General features: G+C 47.4%; 2 protein-coding genes across 3 annotated transcripts; one reads left to right on the plus strand and one right to left on the minus strand.

The window, feature by feature from the left end:
* The first annotated feature begins 1,260 nt into the window (after positions 1 to 1,260).
* Positions 1,261 to 11,417, plus strand: JTB (jumping translocation breakpoint). Of its 2 annotated transcripts, none has more exons than XM_055001924.1 (5): positions 1,261 to 1,386; positions 2,999 to 3,039; positions 4,280 to 4,389; positions 7,957 to 8,030; positions 9,410 to 11,417. In XM_055001924.1, exons 1-5 carry the CDS (start codon positions 1,325 to 1,327, stop codon positions 9,564 to 9,566), a joined length of 444 nt encoding a protein of 147 aa, XP_054857899.1. In that variant the 5' UTR covers positions 1,261 to 1,324; the 3' UTR covers positions 9,567 to 11,417. The 2 variants fall into 2 exon arrangements, with proteins under 2 accessions (XP_054857899.1, XP_054857907.1); XM_055001932.1 differs by having other exon boundaries at positions 4,280 to 4,365.
* Positions 11,418 to 11,865: 448 nt separating this feature from the next.
* Positions 11,866 to 18,083, minus strand: LOC129325573 (cocaine- and amphetamine-regulated transcript protein-like). Its single transcript, XM_054973321.1, has 3 exons — positions 17,946 to 18,083; positions 14,404 to 14,487; positions 11,866 to 11,973 (listed from the first exon to the last, which is right to left on the minus strand). The coding sequence occupies exons 1-3, from the start codon at positions 18,081 to 18,083 to the stop codon at positions 11,866 to 11,868; spliced, it is 330 nt and encodes a 109-aa protein (XP_054829296.1).
* Positions 18,084 to 19,414: the final 1,331 nt, after the last annotated feature.

The raw sequence follows: 19,414 nt of genomic DNA on the forward strand, positions 1-19,414 counted from the left end.
GTAACCCTAGGTGGGAGGGAGTTGCTACCATTGATAACTTTGGTCTGTGGGGCTGTCACCATGGCAACGACCCTGTTTTTGAGCAGTGAGGAAATTTATATGTTTGCCAACTGTGTTGGGAAATTCCTGGAGATTTGGGGGCAGAGCCTGAGTAACAGAAGGACTTCAGCAGGGGTGTGATGCCACAAAACCCACCCGCCAAAGCATCCGTTTTACTCCGGGGGAACGGATCTCTGTGGAGTGGAAATCAATTGTAATTCCAAGAGGTCTCCTGCGCCCGCATGTGGATTAGGAAAAGCAAACCTACGCAGAAAGCGTTTTTTAAAAAACACCTCCCAGTAATGCAAACAACGCAGTCGCCCGGGCAAATAGGAACGGACTTGTTTTGACCAGTTGCGTGTTTACTTATTCAAATTTATGCTAATATCAAGGGTGCGCCGATGAAACGCCGGCGCAAAGAACCGGCCAAGGGACAGCCTCCGTCGCCATGGCAACACGCACCCGGCTTGGGAGGAAAAAGGAAGCCGCCGTTGTTGAGAGGGGCCGGACATGACCGCTCTATCCATCATCTCCATGGTTGAAGTACTGTTCCTTTGGAAACCGGAAACTATAGAGGTAGACTCGCAGGAGTCACAAACACTTCCGGTTCAAAACGGTTTGCCAATGCCCAGTATGAAAAAGCAATGTGTACTTAAGCAACGCCCCCTGGAGAACCAAGGGACCTGAATTACCGGTTTGCAATGCCATCCAATGTTGAGTAACCCAGATTAATCCCATTGATTGCACACTGGGTCTGTCGGTGCACCCTTTAATCTCTGCAAAGAACACAATGTTATCGGTGCTGTCATGTGTTCAGCCTGTGTTTTTAAAAGACCGCTTAGCAGGCAACAATCCAGCAGGTGCAACAAGGGGCCGTGAACCGTGATGGGCAGGAGGCTGCATCGGCTTGCCACACAACAACCTTTCCCTCCCGCAATAATTTATGTGTTTTGAGTTGTGCAGCAGGAAAATGAAGCCCTTTGGTGACCTGCTATCGTGCGGAGCTTTTCTGAAACCGTTTTTTGCATGAACGCCTATGCATTTCCATCTCTCCTGCCCTGCACATGGGAGACTCCACCTACTGCAATAGGGGACCGGAAGTTTTTATTGAGGACCAGGAAGACTATATCCCCTTGGGAGAAGCTCGAGGGTCGTGTTCTTCCGACGGCGCCTGCGCCAGATATCTTCCTCTTCCCGTTTCCCGAAATGCTCTCTGGCGTCCAAGATGGGGGCGCCCATGGAGTGAGGCGGAAGTAAGCAAGAGGAGGGCCCGTTTTCGGCGACGATGGGGCAAAGATGGCGTTTGGTGGTGGCTGCGCTTGTGGGGCTCATAGCTTCCTCTCTTGGGTAAGGGGGATTCGCGGGGGGGGGGGCTAAAAAGAGGCTTCTTGTGGCCCTTTAAAGGCTAAAAGGCTTATTGCGGCCTCGCATTTTGTCAGCTAGAATCCACATCAGGGGCATGAAGCGTTCTTCTGTGTGGCCAAATTTAGGGTTGCCAACTCTGGGTTGGGAAATTCCTGGAGATTTGGGGGTGGGTGGAGTCTGGGGGTGGGAGGAGAGGAATTCAGTGGGTATACTGCCATACCTCCAAAGCACCCATTTTCTCCAGGACATCTAATATCTGCTGTCTGGAGATCACGTTTTTATCCTTCCATCAAAGGACCCAGGCCAGAATGTATTGTTCCCCCTTCCTCCATTTTAACCCTCTTAACAACTGTGTGAGGTAGGTCAGGCTAAGAGAATGAGCCGCCCAAGGTCATCTAGCAAGCTACCATAGCAGAGCGAGGATATGATTGTGTGTCTCCAGTTCTAATTCAGCCATGACACTATACTGGGTATGGTCATCGATAGCTCTAAGCCATGGGAAATCCTAGGGCTTGAGCCTAAGGCTTGTAATCACTGCCGCTCCTCTCACCACATGTAATAGTTTGTATATCACCATATCTTTTCATGGCTGGCTGCTCTTCATTGCTGTGGATGTTGGGTGGTTCCTGTCTGTTTTAACCTATGTCTTGTAAAATATGAAAATGAAAACCAGACAACGATGATGACAGCATCAGAAGAGACAGCCAAGCAGTCGTTTGCCTCTGGAGTCACCATTTTTCTTTTCCGACATAGGTTTTTAGAAAGTGAAGTCAGAATTGTACAGTGAATGACATTTTGAGCTAGACTGGGCTTCAAGTCCCTGCTCAGTTCTGTCTCCTGAGCCCACCTCATAGGGATGTTAGGTGTGAACGTGGTGAAGGAAGCAAGGGTCAAGCCATGTCTGCTGCCCTGAGTTCCTTAGAACGTAATTGGTAACAGTTGAGGACTTTCACTTCTTTCAGCCTAGACCAGGGGTCCGCAACCTTTTTGAACCTGTGGGCGCATTTGGAATTCTGGCATAGTGTGGTGAGTGCAGCAACAGTATGGTTGCCCCAAAATGCCTGCTGCAAGAGATAGAGCCAGCCACAAAATGGCTGCTACAGCTTACCTTCAGTCACACAGTGAAGATCCTTGTGCTGTGGAAGCAGTTCCTGCCAAAGCAATGTTTTTTTAAAAATCTGTACGATCAATAGTCCAATGGCCAATCAGAAGCCATGTTTTGCAAAAGCCCCACAATGGCCTCACCCACTTTCTAAAAACACTTGGCGGGCACCAAGAAAGATGCTGGCAGGCGCAATGTGCCCACAGACACCGCATTGGGGACCCTGGCCTAGACTATGTTTTGGAGTTCAGATGCATTCGTATTTTCGAGTAAATTATTTGTTTGGATTTTTTTTCTTCCATTCAGATTTTAGACTAATAGGTTTGTGCTGTAAGTAGATAGTCCCTTTATATCAGGGTCACCAAAATATTTTCAAATAATCATTCTGCTGCCTAAACATGGATGAACTGGCCAGAGAGCTGCTCCCATTTCCAGAAAATTATCTGATGTGCTCTAACCTGTCTGCTGTACTCCCTTCTCTTCTTTTTGCAGATTGGCTGCAGTGGCTTTGGAGAGCGATGGGAAAACCACAGGTGAGATGTGGCCGTGGGGTTGTCAACCTTCAACCTTCAGGTTGTGCCTGGAGGTTTTCCAGAATTACAATTGATCTCCTGCCTACAGAGATCAGTTCCCATAGGGAAGAATGGCTGCTTTGGAGGGTGGAAATTCTGCAGGAATTTCTCAACCTGGAACTGGCAAGGGCAGGTCACTGTACATTGGTGCATTCATGGCAGCTGTGATACTGCTTTCAGAATGTAGCACTCCGTAGCCTCAACAGCCAAGCTGAATGAGTGTTTTGAATATAACCCTATCCCCCCTTTCAGCCTAAATTTGGCTCTTGAAGCAACCCCCAGAAATCAGCTTTTAATGCCATTAGACATCAGGGCGAGATGCTACTTGGGGAAGGGGCTCTCTGGCATAATTTTAATTAATTTAATTTATTAGATTTATATTCCGCCCTCCCCACGCATGATGGAGGGATGTCTGGCTGCTGCCTGCCTTCCTTCTGATGACCCAGTACTGAGAACAGTCACACAGGGGGATGTGACCTCATTTTTGAATGTGCTCCATTGGCACATGTGGCAAAACACATATTTTGAGGTGCTTTTTAAGGAACTTTGTAGCCAGGGTTCAGAACATCTGTGTGATTACCTCCTCTCATATGGACTCCTTCCCACCCCCCAAAAAGAAAACACACTTATTGAGAGAGTTGGTTTGGTCCACGTTTCTCCTTATGTGCAATTGGCAGTAACAGCCGGGAAAGGCTTTTAGAGCTCCTCTGAGACAGTGGTGCCATCTTCTTGCACAAGTAGTACTCAAGATCTGGAGTTTGGTTGGCTTAAGCATGCCTTGGGGGCAGGGGGAGCCCCTCTGAATATAAGTTTACTTCGGACAGCTGGATGGCCCCGGCTAACCTGATCTTGTCAGATCTCGGAATCTGAGCAGGGTTGACTCTGCTTAGTACTTGGATGGGAGACAACCGAGGGAGTCCAGGGTTGCTGCGTAGAGGCAGGCGATGGCAAACCACCTCTGTTCCTCTTGAAAACCCCTTGGGGTCACCGTAAGCCACTTGACATAACTTTAAACTTTTGGGTGACTGACCGTGCCGGTTAGAACAGTAGGGGTGGCTTGCTACTATTGCTTGAAATCGCTGTTTTTTTTCTTATAGCTTGACCTTAGCAGTTCTGCCGTTGAGATGAAACATGCCCTAAATAATATGGCATATAAAAGAGGGGTTTTGAAGATGCTGATCTCTTATTTTGAATCCCGCAGAAAATGTGTCCAAGGCCTCTCTGTGTTGGCGGACGGAGGACTTTGTGGTGACCCAGCCGTGTTCGCCGTGCTCAAGTTTTGAGGCGGTGGGTGAGCCTTTTGCAGGTCGTGTGAGTATTGGGGGGGGGGGGGAGGCTGGCCTATTGTCCTGCAGCTCTGATAAACAAGGCTCACTTCCGCGATCTCTGCACAGATTTGCAAGGCCTTGATGGTATTTGCAAGGCCTAGATGGTATTCTCTTTGTGGGGAGGTGGTGCTCTGTTGTCTTGGTGCTGGAAGGAAGGCAGTGGGAGGGCTTCTGGTGTCCTGGCCTCACTGACAGTCCTTTAGATGGCACTGGATTTCTAGCCACTGTGTGTGACAGAATGTTGGACTGGATGGGCCACTGGCCTGATCCAACATGGCTTTGCTTATGTTCTTATGTTCTTATGCCTTGGCCTTCTTGATCCCAGCACTGGATTCTGCGGGTGAAGAAAAGAATGCAAGACTCCGTTGTTCAGCCTGCCTGGCCAGTGGTGCTCTGATTCTTCCCCTTCCTTGGTCTATACCATTGGCCAACCTCTTGAGTTAGAAGGGCTAGAAAACTCCCTTTCTGTAGCCCACTTCTACCGATGGGTATTTATAAATAAATAGCCTCCCTAATTTTTTTTCCTTTGGAAATGTCTGGTATAAATATATTGACTGAAAAATAGCCAAGATACACCTTTAATAGGTCATGCCTGTGAAAAAGTAAGACTTACAGCCAAACCAGACGAGACGCCCGGGTGCATGTTGGGTAACACAGTGTTACCTGGGAAGCATAGTTTTAAAAGACACAACCAGCCGGGATCACTGTGAAGCAGAAGGATTCTTTCCCTGCTCTTTGCCGCCTCTGCTGGCTACTCAGCCCAGCCCCCCTGTCCCACTCTGGCTGCTATTATTGCTGAGACAATAATAACATAATAATAATAACAACAACAACATTTGATTTATATACCGCCCTTCAGGACAACTTAATACCCACTCAGAGTGGTTTATAAAGTATGTCATTATCCCTACAACAAAATACCCTGTGAGGTGGGTGGGACAATAATAATGCTGAGACAATAATAACATAATAATAATAACAACAACATTTGATTGAGAGGAGAAATAAAGCAGCCACATTCACCCAGCCTCCTTTGCAGTTCAAGAGGAAATTAAACCAACTGCCAAAATGTTTTTTTTTCCCAACTACTTTAAAATTAAAATGGGTCTATCTGGAAAAATAATTGAAAAAATATTTTAAAAAAATAAAATTAAAATGGGGGAGGGGGTGGATCCCTTACATTTTGGTAGCTTCTCACGAATCACTGGCCTGGTTCCAGGGCAACTCCATATTAGATGGGGAAAGTGACAGAATTCTAATAATGCTTTCAAGGGGAGGGCAGTTTTTCACACTTTGGCGCTTTGAAGAAAGAAAGGTGCCGGGAGGGGAGTGAACTTGATACTTTTTCCTCTTCCTGGGCTATTTTCCTTATTTATCCACCACCACCCCTTCAGTTTTAGCAAAGGGTGTCGCGGTTGATTATGCTACACAGGCCTCAGTGGCAGGGTTCAAGAGAAGACACGACACATCAAGCTTCAGTACAAATGGTGTATTATACAATTTACAGGTGGATACATTACAGATATGTTACGTTGGCTGACAAAGTGCTTCGCCAGCAACCCGCAGAGCTGGAGCTCTTTACAGTAAAAGACTCTGCATCATTATATATTACTCAGTAGCCTATCCCAACACAGTGCTGACTCACTGTGCCAGCCCAGGTGTCCTTGACATTTGCAGAGAAGTACATCACCTGGCTGGTATCGCATGATAGCTACCTGTCATCACTCTGTTACTACCGATGACACAGATCAGTCACTGCTAGCTGCCTCATCTCATTGTTTATTTTATTATCTTGACAAAGGGATGTCGTTCATAACTTTGGGAGAGCTGGGTAGAAAGAACTGAGAGAGGAGGCAAAATTTTCTCTCTTCTTTTGCAGATCTTTTTTGAAGTGGGGGAAATATTTATTTTATTTTTAACCCGCCCTCCCCGCAAGTGGGCTCAGGGCGAGGTACGACATTGATTAAAATACAACTTAAAATCAATCATAAAAACAGCAACAGATAAAATACTGTACCCCTTTTGGGGCAGCCAGCGTGAGTGGACTCTCCATACCCTTTGTAGAGGGAGACCGGTGGAAGGCTTGGCAATGATGGGCTAAAATTAGCCTCCACCATATGCCTGGTGGAATATCTCTGTCTTACAGGCCCGCCTAAATGATACAAAATCCTGGCGGGCCCGAGTGTCCTCAGACAGAGAGTTCCACCAGGTTGGAAATAAAGAAATAGCTGTTTGTTGTTAGTTGAAAAGATCCTCCCCATCGTCTCCAGCAGTCAGAATGGGACACAGGGGCAGGGTTGAGTAACCAGCAGAGGCAACATTTTTAAGAATGAAGTTAAAAATCAGTAATTAGCTAGACCTTAATCTTTGAAACTCTATGGAAGGGAAACTGATTGCTTCCCATGCTATAGCACAGTTGTAAAACTAAAGCAGCACAGTTGTAAAAGAAAGACTTTTAATGCTAAGCTTTCCTAGCAATTTTCTTTCACAAGTAGAGTAGCTGAATAGCCGACAGAGACGGCGGAGGGCAGTGAATGAATCCCGCTCCACAGCGATCCTGGCCAGTTCTGTTTTTTCCAACTACACTTCCCAGGTAACCAGGGCTTTTTTTCTGGGAAAAGAGGTGGTGGAACTCAGTGGGTTGCCCTCAGAGAAAATGGTCACATGGCTGGTGGCCCCGCCCCCTGATCTCCAGACAGAGGGGAGTTTAGGTTGCCCTCCGCGCCACCCAGCGGTGCGGAGGGCAATCTAAACACCCCTCTGTCTGGAGATCAGGGGGCAGGGCCACCAGCCATGTGACTATTTTCAAGAGGTTCTAGAACTCCGTTCCACTGTGTTCCAGCTGAAAAAAAGCCCTGCAGGTAACATTGCGTAACCTGACAGGTGAAGAAAACATGCCAGGTGTCTCACCTAGCTTGGCTAGTAGTCTTCTGTATTGGGTAGCCTTGCTTCTCTGTGAGCCATGAGAAGGCATGCCTCCTGGTCAGAAGTAGGTGACCCCAGAACAGTATCTCGTGCAGAGGCATGGTGGACAGCCCTTTCTGAGGGCCGTTAGCTCTGCTGATACCTCTGTCTCAGCGACAGGTGAATGAGCCAATCCATGCGCAAAAGTGCTACAGAGAAGCTCCCTTCTCCCTCCCTGCTTCCCATGGATGCTGATTGGACAAAGCTAAGAACAGCAAATCATGCAGCAGTGTAGCGTTTGGCCTCTATTGAAAGATAAGAGGATCGATTCCCCACCACCGCCATTTGTGTATAAATGAATTTATGACAGGAGGGCTTTTTTTCAGCTGGAACGCAGTGGAACGGAGTTCCGGCACCTCTTGAAAATACTCGGCAATAGTGCGTCAAAATAATATCATTTCAAAGAATCCCGTGTGTTTCTTCCTCATTTCCCTCTTGAGAGTTCCACCATCTCTTTTCCCAGAAAAAAACCCCTGAATCTATACAAGTGATTGTGAAAACACTGCTAAAGAGCACAGGCTATTCTGGGTCACGTACCGCAAGTGCAGACTTATTATGCTTACAAAATTCATGCTTCTCATTGCAGAAACGGACCCCTGAGTGCCGTGCAACTGGCTTTATTGAGCACATCAGCTGTGGCAAAAAGGAGGAAATCAAGAGGTGAGTGTCGCCACAGGGGCTTCCTGCAGCCCGAGTATCCTGTCTCTGACAGTGGTCAGAGGTGGGTGTTGCTTGCTGGTGAAGGTGCAGACTTGGGAGAGATGATCACGTCAAAAAGGATGTGGACAAAATCGAGAGGGTGCAGAGGAGAGCGACGAGGATGATCAGGGGTCTGGAGACTGAGCCCTACGAGGAAAGGCTGAGGGCCTTGGGAATGTTTAGTTTGGAGAAGAGGAGGTTGAGGGGGGACATGATTGCTCTCTTTAAGTATTTGAAAGGCTGTCATTTGGAGGAGGGCAAGGAGCTGTTCCAGTTGGCAGCAGAGGGCAGGACCCGAAGCAGTGGGCTTAAATTACATGCACAAAGGTACCAGCTGGATATTGGGAAGAACTTTTTCACGGTCAGAGTAGTTCAAAAGTGGAATCAGCTGCCTAGGGAGGTGGTGAGCTCCCCTTCGATGACAGTTTTCAAGAAGAGGCTGGATGAATCTTTGTCAGAGATGCTTTAGGCTGATCCTGCATTGGGCAGGGGGTTGGACTAGATGGTCTGTATGGCCCCTTCCAACTCTTACGTTTCTATGATTCCGTGAAGGGAACGGTCTGTAAGCGCTTGGCTGACCTTCTGATGCACCAAAGGCCCTGTTGAAAGCAGGGGGACCCACAAATCTCCCAGAGAAGAGGAAGGAGGTTCGGGAGCCAGTAAAAGCCCCTCCTCACTAGCAGCCAGCTAATCATACATGCGAACGTTGATTCTGAATAAAGGAGACTCAAATTGACACTGTAAAAAGTAACGGGGCGGGGGTGATAAAACCAGCCTGAAAGGTGAAAAGCAGGTAGACCGGTGCTGGTATATTGTTAAAGCTGTGCCCAGTGAAGCCTCTAGAGATTTGCATAATTAAGTTACGTGGCTGCACTTGTCCGTTTCCCCACTCTATATTTTAGGGAGTGGTGCAGCCTCATTCCAAGCATGGAAAATCCTCCCCGTTTTCCTTCGGCAGCTCCTGTTTTCCTGGAAACCAATGTGTCCTTTTTGAATTCTGCCGTGTTGTTGGCTATTCCTAGTGGTAGGAAGTTCCACGGGTCAGGCTTGTGTGTAAAATATTTTTTTCCCTGTGCGCAAGTGTCATTTGTGGAGCTTTTTGATGTAGCCCTGGGAAATAGATGAGGAAACTGTCCTTCCTTACCAAGACGAACTGAAAGCTCACCCTCTGCCAGAGGAACGGGGGTACCGCTGCAGTTACAGCTTGTGCATTATACCTTTAGCTATCCATTTGATTCAGCGTGGCGGCCACGGTTTGAATGATCCGGTGCCTTTACCCCACCCTTAGTCTCTTCTGTCTTCTTCTTGCTCACGCAGATCCTATCTTTTTCTTTTTTCAGCTGCCGCTCTGCGGAGATGGAGGCACGCATCTTCTGGAAGTTCGAGGGTTCCATGATCGGCCTGGCTGCCGTCTTTGCCCTGCTGGTGGTATATCGGCAGCGCATGCTTGACCGAAAAGCCCTGGAGAAAGTCCGTAAGCAAATCGAGTCGATCTAGCCACGCTCACATTGACTGCTCGTTCACTATGAAAGGCGGCAGATCGAGCCGGAGAATTTTCTCCGTTGGACTGTGGAGGTGAACGGGATCCCCTCCCTCCTCGGCGAGAGCTCCCTGTCTGGCCACTTGGGAGCGCAGTTCCCACACTTAATAGGGACTCCAGGCTCAAACTGGGAGAGCATATGAGAGCAGCTACCCACCCCCAGCTGCCCTTGATGCTCGAACAGAGGACTATAGTCATTGCTGTCCACCTTCTTCCACACCAGGTGTCTGTAATCCACAACAGATCCAGTCTGGCACACGTTGGGCTTGGAGGAAGCCCTTCTCCTCTGTAGTCCTATCCCTATTTATTAAAACAAAACCACAGAGGAATCTGGTGGTCGGCCCTACATTCTGAAAGCAAACGGGGACAAGGAACGGGTCGCCGTAACCCACTTCATTCCAACCCTCTCCTCTTTGTTGACATTTGACAAATGAAAAAGCACACAGGCTTGTGTCCTAGGACCTGCCTGTTCACGTACAGTTATTTCCATTCAATATAGTATTTAACGTTCCTGTCATCGTCAAGTTGTACAAAATTCAGGGGGATGAAAAAAGGCTTCCAATGGAGTGTGAGCGCCCAACCTAATCAAGGCTTGTTTTAGCCACTATTTGGATTGGAGGACCTCTGGGGCATCTCCTGTACACCACCCTGATTTCCATCCTAGAGAGAAGCGGAGAATACATGTCACGATAGGGGGGAGAGAATCCAGATTGACCCCCTGAAGCCTGTTGAGATCCTTGGTTTGGGTGCCATTCCGGATGTAGTGAACGAAGGAGATCTGTTCTGGAAAGTAGCCAAAGGTGGGGGGGGGGTGAGAGAGGGGTGAACGATGGCAAAGCCCCCCTCCAGTGGCAAAGCCACTCCCTTTATACAGAACACACGTGTAAAACAAACAGCTCGAGTGGCCCCGTATCCATCTGTGGCCTGGCTTCATTGTGGAATACGGTGTTTAGTTCTGGTTGCCGTATAGAAAAAGATACTTTAGAGCTGGAAAAGATTCAGAAGAGAGCGACCGAGACAGTTTAAGCATCGCAGCGTGTTTCCTACAAGCAAAGGTTGGAGAGTCTGAGACTTTTCAGTTTAGAAGAAAGAAGACACGGGGGGGGGGGGGGAGACGGAGATGGAAGTTTATAAAATTATGCACGGGGCAGGAAGAATGGACAGAGAGATCTGCTCCTAAAATACTAGTACTCAAGGACATCTAATGAAGTTGATGGGCAATAGATCCAGGATGGACAAAAGGAAATGCCTCTTGACTTCATGAGTAGTTGTATTGTGGGGTTCACGTCCAGCGGCCATAATGCTAGCTATTGGCATGGATAGCTTTAAAGGGGGTTAGACCAATTCACAGAGGAGTAGTCTATCATTGGCTTCTATCTGAAGTGACTAAAGGGAACCTCCCCGTCTGGAGGCAGTAAATGCCTGAATTCCAGTCCTAGGGAGTGGCCATTAGGGAAGGTCTCCCTAATGTTGGCCCTCTGGGGTTATTCGTTGTCCACCCTGTGAAACAATATGTTGGACTCGGGGGACTACTGGTCTGTTCTAGCAGGCCACCACTTATGCGCTTGAATGAATTCTTGGGTGGCCTCAGTTATGGCGACCACTTTTATCTGAAGGCCCCCAAAATTCTAGAGCCAGAAGCGAGCTTGCCGGGTTGTTTCGGTCGTTAAAACTGCCACCCTGCATCCTTAAGATACCTGAGAGGCATGCCTTTGTATTAAAGAAATGGTCACGGCCTTAAGACTGAACGATGCGCCTCAACGTTTTTCTGCTGTTTAATAAAACTAAGTGGTACTAAATGACCTTTGCCCTCCAAAACACTAGCACGTGGTTTTGTTTACGGTTTTCTCTGCTGTCCTCCTCTACCAATCGAAGACCCTTGCGACTTTTGAGTACGTTGTCCGTCTTAGCCATTCGTGCTTCGATAGCTGGCAGAGTTGTGCCCTGAGCCTGTGTCTGGCTCTTTCGGAGTCAAAAGGATGCTTGCTTCTATCTTTTTCAATCCTCTTCTTCAGGCATCCCCTTAAAACTTTGCCCCTCCCCAAAAATGCACTCTGCACATGCTCACAAACTTTTTTTATTACTCCCCGTTTTCCAAGGCTGCGGTTCAGGATTCCAGGGAAACCCTAAATCTCCTCTCTGCCCTAGGGACCGGGGCAGCAGGATGAGGCAGGGAAATGGGAAAGGGAAGTTGCTGCTTGGGGAAAGGGAAGAGTGTCGAGACTCGTCTCTGGCAGGTTAGCGCGGCCCCTGATTTCACAAGCACTTGAGCAGGAGGGTGTTGCAGGCAGATCGGCGGGGGCAGTCGCACAGCTTGCCGATACGGGCACCTTTCTTCACGGCACACATGTCGCCAAAGGAGCACTGGGAAGAAAGGCGGAAAGTTAGGACTCGTGACCACTTGGAGGGAGTTCCCTCTTCAGCACGTAGCCTGCAGGTCTGTTGGGGCTCCTGTTTAACTCTGTGAACAGTGTGGCACCGGCAGATCTCTGGCACAACGCCCAGGCTGACCATCCTAACCTCTCTCGGTTCTCTTACCGCATCTTCATTGCTAATAACACTTATTGAAGAACCTCTTGCCCGGTTAATGAATTTTTTCGTCTGCCTTTCAACCAATTACTTTTAAGTCCATTTCCATCTGCCCCAGAGCTCGATATCTGTGCCTTGTAGAGATATAAAAGGAAATTAGTTTACAAGCACACAATGGCTTACAATTTTAGGAGTTACCGCTCAGGGGAAAAGCCATGGGTTGCAGCTTGCTAAGAGCTGTGCTTTCCTCTGGCCCAAGGAACTGTCTCTCTGACTGTAACACACCGTCCCCAAAAGAGCCCACCAACCTGGCCTTCTTTTGCAATAACAGTAAGATTCTCAGCCATCAATCAACTAAGTTTGCAGTTGACTGATTATGAGAACAGTTAGAATATTAGCATTTATAATCAAAACAGTACTCTAAATTTTGTGTATTACCGCATTAAAACAATCACGTAAGGTAAGAGAACGTTTTCCTGTTACTGATGGGTGGAACTGGGAGTGAAACAATCCAGTGAGATTACACAGAACATAGAAAGCTGTTTTTGCCTTATACCGAGCCAGACCACCGGTCCCTCTAGCTGACCGTCCTCTGATCGGCAGCTGCTCTCAGGCAGAGAAGGTTTTTTCCAATAGCTGCAAGCTTTTGGTTCAGTTCAGATTATTACACTCCTATACCGCCCCCTCCTGCAAGCGGGCTCAGGGCGGTTCACAGCAGAAATTAAATACGAAGTTAAAAGTACACTTAATGCACATGAAGCCAAAGCACCGAATTCAGATTTTAAAAGCTGTGCTAGAACCACAGAGTGCCGACAGTACAAAAAAAGAAACGCTCATCCTCAGGGCAGGACGGCGGAGCTTGGGCAGTCAGGGGTGGGGACAGACATCGAGCCTCAGCTGTAGGCCTGGTGGAAAATCTCTGTTTTATAGACCCTGCAGAACTAATAAATCTTGTGGGGCCACGGTCTCCTATTAGTGGGAGTTCCCCCGGGCCAGTGCCAGGGCTGAAAAAGGGAATGTCCCTCAAATGTCCCACAGGCCGGGGACCACCAGTAGTTGTTTATCTGCTGAACGCAAGGCCCTCTAGGAGATGTACTAGGAGAGGCAGTCCCACAAGTATGTTAGTCCCGGTCCATTAAGGGCTTAAAAATCAGAACAAGAACCTTGAACCGGATCTGGGATTCAACCAGGAGCCAGTGCAGCCCACAGAGCACCGCAACGATGCGTGCCTTGAATGGCGTCCCTGTAAGGACACGTGCAGCTGCATTCTGGACCAATACCTGGAGATTCGAGAGCTTGACCTGGGGAACTTCCGCCCTCCGAGCTTCAGTTCTGTGACTGCTCTCTCTGTTGAGCCTACATTAAACGGCAAACTTCGCTTTCCCTCGGTGTAAGGTGTGAGGCAGCGGATAGTGTCCTCTGTCTGTCTAGTACATTTTTATTCCACCCTTCCTTCTAAGGGCAGCGCATGGCCCTCCCCTCCTCATTTGATCCCAACAACAATCCTGTGAGGTAGGTTTGACTGAGAAAATGACCAGCCTAAGTGGGGCTTTGAACCTTGGTCCCCCTATTCCTAATCTGGTGGCGTAGTGGTTAAAAGTGCCAGACCGGGATCTGGGAAACCCAGGTTCAAATCCCCACTCTGCCATGGAAGCTTGCTAAGTGACGTTAGGCTAGTCGCTCGGCCTCGTCTACCTCGCAAGGTTGTTGTCAGGATAAAATGGGACAGAGTAGAACAATTGAAGCTACTTGGAGTCCTGCCGGAGAGAAAATAAATGAAAAAATAAATAACCACTGCTCCCCATTGTCTCCAAAGCAGAGCATTTCCCATCTCAAATTAATGGATCAAGATAAGATTGTGAAAGTAATCCCAACTTGGTTTTTCCCCCCCCCCAGGGGCTCTTAGCAAAGATAAGATCTCTTTTCAAGAAAGAGCAAGCTCTTCCCATTTGTCTGATATTTCTTACTCAAAGGTATACTATTTTTGAACAGGGAGGCTCCATTATTGGTTATAATGAGTGTTGCTGATTGATGTGTCCTCTGGGTTCTCCCCCTCCCCAGAACATTAATTTTACAAACGGATGGCAAATCTGGTATTGGGCCCCATCTGGCTGTTTGTCTGGACTAATACTAGCATGAAAACATGAGCGAGTGATCATTCTTCCAGCACAAATGTTGCCACCATCACACCCCTCTGTCTGAATCTTCTGCCTCGGTTCCCCCTTCCCTTGCTCCTGTCGATAGCTATCCAACCAAGTTGCCTACCTTGGGAACTTGGTTGAATTTCTTTTCCCACGTGGAGACCGTCTTGTGTTGCAGCTTCTCCAGTACGTCCTGCAGTTCTTCCAACTGGAGAAAAGGAAGACAGAGTTCCCGGATCAGAATGCTAGGAAAGAAGGCCTCCCCGCCGCCGTCTGCCTGCTGCACTTGGGATATGCTTTTGCCCCATACAGCAAGCTTATCCGCTAGTCGTTATTTCGTTTATGGTCCGTCAAGGTGGATTACAGATTTATAAAAGGAAGGCAACAATGGCCAGAGCAGAGCAATAAAACAGCATAAACAACAAAACAATTGGACAACAATGAAAGGAGGAAAGTTTAATACATACCCTCCCAAAAAGAAATGAAACTAGATTACAAAATTAAACCATGCAGTATGAGAGGAGAAGAAAAGAAAACTGCCTAAAAATTCCAAAGGGAGTTAGCTACAGCCCTATTCCCTTTATATGAGGAAATTTGTGAGCTGGTCTGTCTTTTCCACAAAAACAGGGCAAGTAGATTTACTTTGCCAAGGAAGCTTTGGATGTATTTCCTCCCTGTTGGTGCCCTGACCTGGATAGCCCAGGTGAGCCTGATCTTCTCAGATCTCAGAAGCTAAGCAGGTCTGGCCTTGGTTAGTAATTGAATAGGAGATCTCCAATGAAAACCAGGGTTGCAGAGGCAGGCAATGGCAAGCCACTTCTGTTAGCCTCTTGCCATGAAAACTCCACCAGGGGGTGCCATAAGTCAGCTGTTACTTGAGGGCACGTTCCTCCACCTTTTGATAAGCTAATTTTGAAATAGCAGCTTGGCTGCCGCCGGTCTGTGTTGCTATTGTAACTGCCTCAAATATCAAGAGAGGCATGTAAATAATTTCAGGTGTTGGTCTACAACAGTACAAGAGTTGAGTTCAGTAGCACTTAAAAGACCACATTTTTTCAGGGATATAATCTGAGAATCAAAGCTGAGCTGAGCTTTGGCTCTTGAAAACTTTTTGTTGGTTTTTAGAATCAGTATGTCAATAATTTAAATAGCATTTAAATAGCATTGGCGTGCATGGTTCAAATGGGATAGATAAGAATCTAGGTGAATAAATTTATGAGGATGCAGCAAATGTTACACCTGGTCACAAATAAGAATTACTTGTTTTTTTTTCTTGGACATCGTAAATTGATGTGTGTCTGCTTTTGAGCTGATTGATGATATGGACTTTGTTTTATATTTTGGAAACCCAGTATAAGAATGGGTTGGAACCTTTAGTTCCATATCACAGACAGAGTACCTTTCCTAACACAAGAACTCTGATGCACAAGTCCTTTTGCATCATGGGGAATAACCCTTGGGCTGTCGGATCCATCCCGATATAAGGTACTTGTAATGGTCACTAAGGACCAAGGGCTGAATTTAGCCCCAATTCCAGAATACAATAGAAATTCTCAGTTTTGAGTACTTTATTTATAAATATTTCATGCTGTCTCGCCAAGAACCTGCCTGAGGTGGCTTACAAAAAATAAAAAAAATGATTAAAATATGTTCATTAAAAACCCAGCCCAGTATAAAAACATGGACCATAAAAATAGACTGCTGATAGCTTAAAATTAAGTTTCCGGACAAAAATAGGACTGGAAGATCGACCCATAATTCAAAGCATGGGAGGGCTGAAATATTTTGACCTGGTGCCTAAAAGAGAGCAATGTCAGCGCTAGGCGAGCCTCAAGGCAAAGGGCATTCCATAAGCAAGGTGCTACTACTGAAAAGGCCCTGTCTCTGGTTGCCTCACCCTCACAGAGAACAGGGCTTGTGAGGGAGATCTTAGCTGGTGGGCTGGACTATATGGGAAAAGGCAGTCCTTCAAGAGCGAGTTTGGTGTAGTGGTTAAGAACGACAGGACTCTAACCTGGAGAGCCAGGTTTGATTCCCCACTCCTCTGCTTGAAGCCAGCTAGGTGACCTTGGGCCAGTCACAGCTCTCTCAGAGCTCTCTCAGCCCCACCCACCTCACCGGGTGATTGTCATGAGGATAATAATAACATACTTTGTAAACCACTCTGAGTGGGTGTTAAGTTGTCCTGAAGGGTGGTATAGAAATAGATGATTATTATTATTAGTAGTAGTAGTTGTTGTTCAAGTACTCTAGCCCCAAGCCATTTAGTGTCATAAAGGTAACAACAAGCACCTTGAATTGTGCCTGGAAACAAAGGGGCAGCCATTGCAGATCTTTCAGCTCGGGTGATATGATCCCTGAATCCCACCCCTGACATTCCCCTGACTACTGCGTTTTTGGATGAGCTGAAATTTCTAGACTATTTTCAAAGGCAGCTGTATAGAGGCTGGGAGAGGTTAGGGTGCCCTGGGTAACTCAGCTTGCTTCACGTCTGAGTTGAACTTGGCTTTCTTCTGGCCAGTCTCCAGAAGATCACTTACCATATTTGGTATTCATTAACCTGTTAAAAACACACACATCCCTCTGGTTCCAATCCTTAAAGCAGTTTAGAAGCCCCGTTTCCCTAACAGGAATCAAACAGCTCAAGCGGTAGAGTTCTTGCTTTGCATGCAAATAGACTCTGGTTCAATCTTGGGAACATCCAGTTAGGGGGAGAGAGGCTGTTGGGTGGTGAAAAATAAAAGACAGAGCCCCTCTCTGAAACCTCAAAGAGTCACAGACAGACAGAGTAAGCAGTATATGGCTGGATGGAGCACGGTTTTCATTCATCAAGTCAGCTTTGTAAGTTCTCCACCTGGACTATCAACTGGAAGGATGCTGAAAGATAAATTGCTCCCAGTTACACGTGGGTACCAGGAGGCATCTGATGGATTATTTTATTTTATTTTCATTTACGTTATTTATAGTCTGCCATTCTCACTTGAGATTCAAGGTGGATTACATGGAATAAGTCAATACCATCAGCAGGGGTGCTCAATAAACAATGCAATAGGGTCTACCAACGCAAATTTTCAGAGATTTGAAAAAAGAAGAGCTGAAACAGCGTGTAAGCAATTCTAAACCAGACATATTCTTTTTATTTATTTATGTCATTTCAATTCCGCCTTTCTCACTGAGACTCAAGGCGGATCACATAGTGTGAGATTAAGCACAATCAGTGGCAAGGACAAGGGCAGGCATTTCCATACAGTGCCAAGAACATTTCCATAAACAATGCCATAAGGTAAATGAATACAAGTTTACAAAGACAGAAACGACCCAGTCTTGACAACTCATCCCCTGGAAATCCTGTTGGCCTTTAAAGGGCTGCTGGACTCTAAACCAGCTCACAGTTAATCTGGAGTGTTTCCTTCTAAGGTCCAAAGAAGCGGGAATCTACTAGTCAGTGTTGTGTGCAACAGCCAGTTAACCCCATCAGCAATACATTGCCCCATGGATCAGCTCCCTGTGTGAGTTGCCCCCTGCCAGCTGCCCAACCAGCAGAGTTGCCTCTTTGCCACTTTGTCACTCTCTTAAGTGTTCTTTCTGCCTCGTCATGGGACAGCATGTGCCAAAGCCACAGATGAAGTTGGGTGTGGTTGTAGGCAGAACCCGGCGTTTACTCACCAGTTCCTTCTCGTGCGCCTGGTACGCGTGTTTGAAAGGGAACTCTTGGGGTGTCCGGGCAGCCACGTCGAACCCTCCGTGGGCCACCCAAAGCAGGAAGAAGATCAGGACTGCGGAGCCCAAATGGGACCCAGCCATCCTGGCTGGCATTCCAGTAGCCAAGGGAGAGCGCAAAGGAAACCAGTCGGGAGCTATCCTCAGTGCTGACAGATGAATCCTGCCTGACTTCAGCTTAGCAGAACAGAATTAACCTGCTAGCTTCCCGCCCAGCCCACATGCTGTGGGAGGAGACTGAAGAGTTGCTCCCCCCCCCAGCCCGTCTCCACCACCACCACCACCCCAAGCCACAGGCTGGGAGCGAGTGAGCAGTGCCCTGGGGTGCTCTTCTCCAAGTGGGCTGCGGGTCGAATATTTATGAGCGGCTTACTCTACAATTGCAATTTGGCAAGAGAATGAGAGGCATTAAATTGAATAGAGAGAATCATCCGTCATCTCGGGCACGACCCAGCCATTGCCCTGGGCAAAAACACGCTGAAAATTCTCTCCGTCTCTGTCCAATAACTCTCGCACTATCCATTGATTGCGATCCCTCCCTATCTAATTACAGGCGATGTTTGCTTATTATAAGAATTAATCATTCCTATAGGACATTTTGGTGCTCAAAAGCCCTTAACCATGCTAAACTCGCGTATCTCTCCTTCATTCTTGGGTCTTTTTATTCTTCCCCTCTTTCCAATCGGTGGGGTCCATTCGACACTGAAGTTCACTGGCCAGAGCCCCATTGAAATGAAGGGCTGCTGAGAGTGGGCGAAGGTCCCATTCCCATATGAAGCTTCCTTATAGTGAACCAGAGTCAGACTTTTCATCCATCAGGTATTGTCCACTGAGTATTGTCTGCTCAGATCGGCAGCCGCTCTCCTGAACCATGAAGTATTGTCCACTGAGTATTGTCTGCTCAGATCGGCAGCAGCTCTCCGGGGTCTCAAGTTGGGGTCTTTCACATCAGCTACTACTCGCTCCTTTTAACCGGAGTTGTCAGGGATTGAACCTGGGCTGGGCCTTCTACATGCAAAGCAGAGGATCTTACATTGAGCCACAGCCCCTCCTATTCATATGAATGAGGTTTATGCTAGAGAATTTCTGTTCCTGTGCAAAGAGCTTGAGCCTCACCACCCCTGTCTATCTTCTTCTATCTCCTTTTCCCCCTGTCCTTTCTGATGGAGGCTGAAGTCACTTAAGGGGCATGATGCTTTTTTAAAAAAAAAATGACAGGTTTTGTATGATAGTTGATTAAAATCGAAATCACGCCAGGAAGACGCTGTCGTTCCGGGGGCTTGGCGCGATGTTCCGTGGCCGGTAAGCAGTGCAAAAACGGCCCTGATCTCTACAGGCAGGGGCAAGGACTTTAGAAGCAAACTGTAAAGACTCATATGGGAAAAGATGGTGCAGAGTCGCGCCCTTTCTTCTTC

This window comes from Eublepharis macularius, chromosome 1 (genome assembly GCF_028583425.1).
Source record: "Eublepharis macularius isolate TG4126 chromosome 1, MPM_Emac_v1.0, whole genome shotgun sequence".
Lineage (NCBI taxonomy): Eukaryota > Metazoa > Chordata > Lepidosauria > Squamata > Eublepharidae > Eublepharis > Eublepharis macularius.